Source organism: Pseudopodoces humilis, chromosome 4 (assembly GCF_049639895.1).
Source record: "Pseudopodoces humilis isolate 2021_Gansu_Grassland_sample_001 chromosome 4, ASM4963989v1, whole genome shotgun sequence".
NCBI lineage: Eukaryota > Metazoa > Chordata > Aves > Passeriformes > Paridae > Pseudopodoces > Pseudopodoces humilis.
In genome coordinates this window covers 38,303,936-38,309,973 of record NC_142203.1, presented here as the reverse complement: position 1 = coordinate 38,309,973, position 6,038 = coordinate 38,303,936, and the positions used below count along the sequence as shown (strand labels likewise).

The window sequence follows — 6,038 nt, the reverse complement described above, 5'->3', positions numbered from 1 at the left end:
ACCCCAAACCCTAAACAGCAATCTGTACACCAAAAAAATTGAACATCTCTCTAAATTGAAGTGATCTTTAAAATCAAAGCAGCACAGATGCTTTGAATTAACACCTAAGTCCTACTTCAGTAACAAGATGTAGTCTGCAATTACTTTGAAGATTAAATAAAATAAGAATATTGATCTAAAGACAGAACTGTATTATTAAGAAAGCTTTTAATTTTAGCAGGGGCAACTAAAATGTTTCATGCCTTATCAAGAAATATGTGATGATGGGGATGAGGTGCAATGTTCTTTCATTGCAGCTTTAACATACTTGAGCCAGACTTTCTGTTTACTGTCCAAGGGGACACTGAGAGTCATTCTGGGGGATCTGAGAGAAACAAGAAAATGGTGCCGGAGGTGATGACAGAAAGCAATGAGAGCACAAGCACACTGGACCTTTTGGAAGTAGCTGTCAGCCTCAAAGGAGTCTTCAAATGCCTACTCAACTTGAACACATTCTTTCAATTTACTGGGAAAGCAGATGACTATAAACCTTTCACTTTCCCAGTTCTGTGCCTACTTCTAAGCAGTCTCTGAGATCAAATAGTGGATGACACTTAGAAGAAAAGAAAATTTTGCTTTGGAGTAAACTTTAACAGTACTCACATTCTTAAAAGACTTTTCTTACTAATAAGGCTTTACTCAAATAGGATGTAGTCATCCTAGAAAGACTCTTTTCTAATTGCTCCAAACAGATGGTCAGCAGAGTAGCTCAGCCCAGAGGATTTTTTTTTTTACATTGTTAAATTACTTACATGACAATTTTCTGTTACATGAGATTTTGTATTCTGCAAGTTTATCGTACTGGCACACAGAGATGCTCTGACTTGCAGTAGAGTAGGAAGAACATCCAAAAGCAAAGTGCTGGTGTTAGAGGAACCCATGCTGCTGCTATTTTGAGTAACTGAACTGGATGAAATAATGCATGACTACTTCACTTTGTAGTCACAAATAAGTTATTTGAAATCATTGCAGTTTAAGATTTACCTGATGCTGCCCATTTTACAGGTGTTGTGGGGTCTTGGAATCTTTCACTTGTTCTTCCCTTCTTGTTCCCATTTTCCCACTGGACAGGGAAGAATGTGTCTGAATATTTATTTCTATTTTTACTTGCTGGGGTGAGTGTATGCATAGAGATGTGGAGAGCTTCTTTGCAGGGCTTCCTTCTATTTCCCATCATGTTTTGAATGTAGCCTTCTATTCTACTAAGACCTCTTCTTGCTAAGGAGAGTGTTCATATACTTAAATGTAACCCTCCCTTTTTTCAACTAAAAATTTAGATCTTTGCTCAATCTGCTGTGATGCATTCAGTTTAGTTCTGACTGTTCTCTGGGAAGGCTGAGAGAATTGCTTTATTTTTCAATCTCCTTCCTGCTGTTGCAAAGTTACTGTTAATTCCTCTAAATCTGATCTGCCTTTCAAAACAGAATGACAAGTAGGTCCTTTGGGGAATGCTTTAAAGGACTTGTGAAAATCTATCTGTATAATCCTCTTTTGATCAGCAGATTATTAAACTCTTGGTTAAAAGGAAAAAAAGGCTGGTTACAAGACTGTTCAATTAAAACTAGAATAAACTAACCAACCAAAACTAAAAGATACAACCCATCCAATCCAAAACTTTGTAAGAATGAGATTTGGTGTAATTAATTACTGCTTAAACTGCAGGTTTCTTGGAACACCTATGTGTGACAATTTTATTTTTCAGTCTGTCAGACTTGAATATGGCTTAAGAGTTTCTCTAGTTGATGGTATATCCAAGTGTAGAAAAGAAATTATTAATTTTAAGTGATGACAGTGATGCAATTTCTTTGCCTTGCTGTGTTAACAGAGTTGTAAATCTGTCATCTGTCATATTTCAGGTACCAAAATAGCTGTATCTGTTAAGTACAGATTTGCTGCTGTCACTCCTGGTGTAGCTTTTACTCCTTCATGTAAAGCAGTTGGCAGCAGGTGTAAATATATACACACACGCTAGTAGAACATGGCATGCATATTAAAAAGAGATTAAATTGTGTTGCAGATCTTAGTCATGTTATTCTTTAATGCACTACTACCAGTTACTCTTTGGGTTAATGTACTGAATGGCCTAGGAAAAACTGCTGCATTTCAGGTTGAAATTTTAGATTCATGCAAGTCACAGTAAGTTTGCAAAGAAAGGAATTCACCTCTCTCCATGACTGTCATTTATGTATGATAGTCTGTAGTTCAGTTGAATCATATGCAGTACTATGGTTTAGGATTGGCAAGCATATATTAATATGAAAGTGCCTTTACAAGTTAGAGGACAGAAATGTATGTGCTTAAGATAAGAATACCAAAGAATGATTAAAGACTCAGAAGTAAAAATCCCTGAGTTGATAAGTAGGAAAATTGGGCATTTGAGCCTATAGGAGATGAGCTTTCAGCTGGTTACTGAATTTTTTGGTATAGAAACAAGCCTTGTGTGCTTTGGGCCCAATCGCAAAATTTATACCTCTAGTATGCTTATGCCATTAAGATTATTCTTAATCCTGTATTACATAATTTTCATATAACTTTCCTTGTTTTTTCCCAGAGCTGTCACAGGCACATACACACACATTCATATAAAAAACTGAATATATGCGTGTATATACACACATATATATATATGCAGTGTTGGAAGTAATGCTGTGCTGACTCATTTTCAGTGGATCAATAATTGAATGTGAAACATGATTATCTTTGCATAAAAAATACACTTCCATTGGTGAATAATGGGCATGAAATCAAAGGTTGTTCTCTCTGAGTAGTGTACGCTGAGCAAGTACTGAACAGTTCGTGCTTGAATGGGGGCAGCCTTCAGTCTTTGGAAGAAGTAACAACTGTTACACTTTGGTTGTGTTACTTAGAATTTAACTTGAAATACTTTCTTTCTGGCGTTTTAATTCTCTGAAAACAAATGCCTTTTAAAATTTGTGATACAAGTGTTGCAGATAGCTGTGTCTTCAGTGCAGCCTTATATACTGCATCACATTTAATGATAGTGTTATGTTGGAGATGTTCCAGCCTTAAATAAATTGAGTTAAGTTTCTGATCTCCCTGTTTAGGTAACTAGTTACTAGTAAAATTGGTGTGACTTCATAATCTGTGTTCTGTTGTCTCTATGATGTTTTACAGCTAGTTAGCAGGCCTCAATAAGCTGTTGCTTGCTTTTAGCAATAGCAGTTCCTCTGTCAAGATTTGTACAGTATGTTTGAATGAAAGATACTGAATTTTGTGTACTGTGAATTTGTTCTGCAGTTGAATCAGCAGGATAGCTCTGCCAAAACATAAAAATAACAGCAAGATACAATTTTTTTTTTTCTCATGCCAGAAGAGAATAATAAGCTTGTCAATATACTCCGATCCAGGAATTCTGTATTTGTTACTTGTTTGGTTATATTTCTGTTGCTTATGGATTGAGTGCTGCTTTTCAGAGTTTTTGCTGGCTCTAGCAGAGACTTGGAACCTTAGAAGCTATTGTGGGAGAAGTAAAACCTAGTAACCTTTTTAGTGAAACTGCCACCAGAGTGAAAGAAGACCAGAGGCTGGAAAGGCCTGATCAGTGGGAGGAAGAGATAGAACTCAAAAAAAAAAATCAACCTTTAACAGCAGTTCACTTTACAATAGGTATGATGCTGGTGTAAAGCGATGGACAAAAAGCACCTAAAAGCATGAAAGCAGAACAAATACGTGTCGTAAGTACTGCCTAGAGATTCAGTTCAGTGAGCATGCCATTTTGGGAAATGATCAATAATAGCAGAACATGAACTCAGGAAGAAATGCAAGGAGGTCTAGAGAAAAGCTGTGTTTGAAGGAGGGATAATGAGGAGGCTGAGCCCTTCCACTGAGTAGAAAACAATGGAATTATTCTGTCATCTTAAAAGATTGGCATCAAAGCACTGACAGAGGCAAAAGCAAGCTCACAAGGGTAAGAAGAGATGTTTCATTATTTACCCTCCTGCTGTTGGCATCACTCTCTGGATTTTCTTGCATTTGTAATAGCTGATGCCAAGGGTCTGTTTCCATTGTGCTGTCAGGGTACAAGGACTTTAGGGTTTGCCACTTTATCCTGTTAGTGCTGTAACTGAGCTGCAGCAACTGGCATGGTTGGAAAAGCTGGGAGGTGGAGGTGCTAGTGACACAGAAGAGCTTTTCATTGCTGCTATGCTCTTATGCAGCAGGGCTACCATGCTGATGTTGAGGGATCAAAAACGCCAGTGGCTGCTTGGCCTGTCTGGACTCTTTCAGCCTTAAGAACTAGGACAGATTTTGATAGGGAGGACATGGACCAGGAATGGAGTTGTTTAAAGGACATACTTTTTAGCTGCCTTCTCCCACCCCTTTTGTGATGGTCCAACACTTGACAAGGCTCTTGGAAATGCCCCATGGATGGAGGGTGTCATATTTAATACCAGATTTACTTACTTGAAGATGGTTCATGTCATGTGGCATTTCTGGTTTAGAATGACATAAAGTGTACTGAAAACACAAAAACATAGTATTATTCTTAATGTAGCAATTGCAGTACACAGATCAATCACAATTCAACTCCCTTTACCGGTCCCTATGAAAGACATCCTCATTGTCACCATGTCAGGCGTCCCCAGGTGTCAAGAAGGAATGGGAGGGTTGATCAGTTGAAGCCCATTGCTCACTTTGATATTCCTATGGCGGTTGTCTGGCTTTTATATATTCATACATAATCCTTCTCCCCATAGTGGCCTGGTCTTTATTCTTACTAAGGAAGTACTGGTTGATCCACTCAAACTTTGATAGTCATTTGTCCAAAATAAAGGCCACCCTATGTTCCCTTCGAGTTGAGATAAAGTCATCTTTGCAACTGCTTTGGTCCATCACTCCCTGAGCTTCCAAAGCACATCACCCTTGTCTGTGTTCTCTTTGCTTTATTCCATATTCAGGACTTATTAGTCACATCCATATGAAACCAACCCCAAAACCAGAAGTGCAGGTAAAAAACATCTCTTCCTCAACAAACCCTTGGTAAGGTAGGTTTAAAGCATAGGTTCTCTATAGAACCAGATTCAGATTTCATGTATAACAGTGCATCCTTTTTGCTATAGCACGTTTTTGTCTACTGTTACATAAGCAATGTAGAAACTGGATTGCAAAGGAGGCTAAATAGACCGAAACTGAAGTTACTCAGAACTACTGTGAACAGATTATTCTTGCAGAACATTAACTTCTCAGTGGAATTGTCTCAGGCCCCTGCTCAATTTTTCTCTGTGGGATTCTTTTAGTCCTCTGCACTCCCCTGCCCAGTGCCAGTGCTCCTAAAACTGCTAATGATGTGATAGGGGTTAACTGTGTTTTCCTGTGGGCATCACATGCATAAATTAGTGTTCTCCCAGTCAGAACCCATTGTTCACGCTTCATCAGGCAACCTGTTTGTCAGGAAAAGGTGCTTAAACATTCATGTAAATTTGGAAAGGTCGCCTTACGACAGAAGAACACAGATTTTCCAAATATCAAACTATCTTTGAGGCAAGCAGAAGTTTACTTGCTTGTCAAACTGGCTCTGCTTGGTGTGTGCGAATTCTGTGTTTTCTAATATGGGTAAGGTAAGGGCGATAAGTTTTTCAATTGGTCACTATTTTTTGCTTTTTGGTATTTTTTAAAAGACTAAGCTAGGGCCCTCACCAGTGCTTGTGCAAAAATCAGTGTTCCTAAAGATTTCATTATTTTGGGAGGTCTTCACTGTCATGGTAAGCAACAAAGCATATAGTATTTAAGATGCTGCCTGTTTCTAAAAATTAATACTATATAATCAGAGATGAAGGAGAAATAATCACTAATACCACGCTGCTCTGTCTTACTGTGCTTTTTTCACTGTGTAACAGTATCCCAACAATTCAAATACGTGTACTGTTTTCCAATGTGAGTTCCCAGAAATGTAGAGCCAGAAAGTCTCTATTTTTTAAATTTTAAAAATGTGTTTTAAGAATCTGTTTTAATTAAAAGGTTTTCAGGCAGCTGAGTGT

The 6,038-nt window shown here is 38.0% G+C and overlaps 1 protein-coding gene across 4 annotated transcripts in view; it reads right to left on the bottom strand.

The window, feature by feature from the left end:
• CDC14B (cell division cycle 14B) overlaps positions 1–6,038 on the bottom strand; it is a 69,119-nt gene that overhangs the window by 18,156 nt on the left and 44,925 nt on the right. The window contains exon 13 of one of the 4 annotated variants that reach the window (XM_014252255.2): positions 4,465–4,518. The exons of 2 other annotated variants lie outside the window; for them this stretch is intronic. In XM_014252255.2, coding sequence (XP_014107730.2) covers positions 4,476–4,518 — 43 coding nt within the window. In that variant the 3' untranslated portion in view covers positions 4,465–4,475. Of the gene's footprint in view, positions 1–37; positions 4,519–6,038 lie in introns of those variants that run through there. One more of the 4 variants, XM_014252254.2, reaches the window with a different exon arrangement.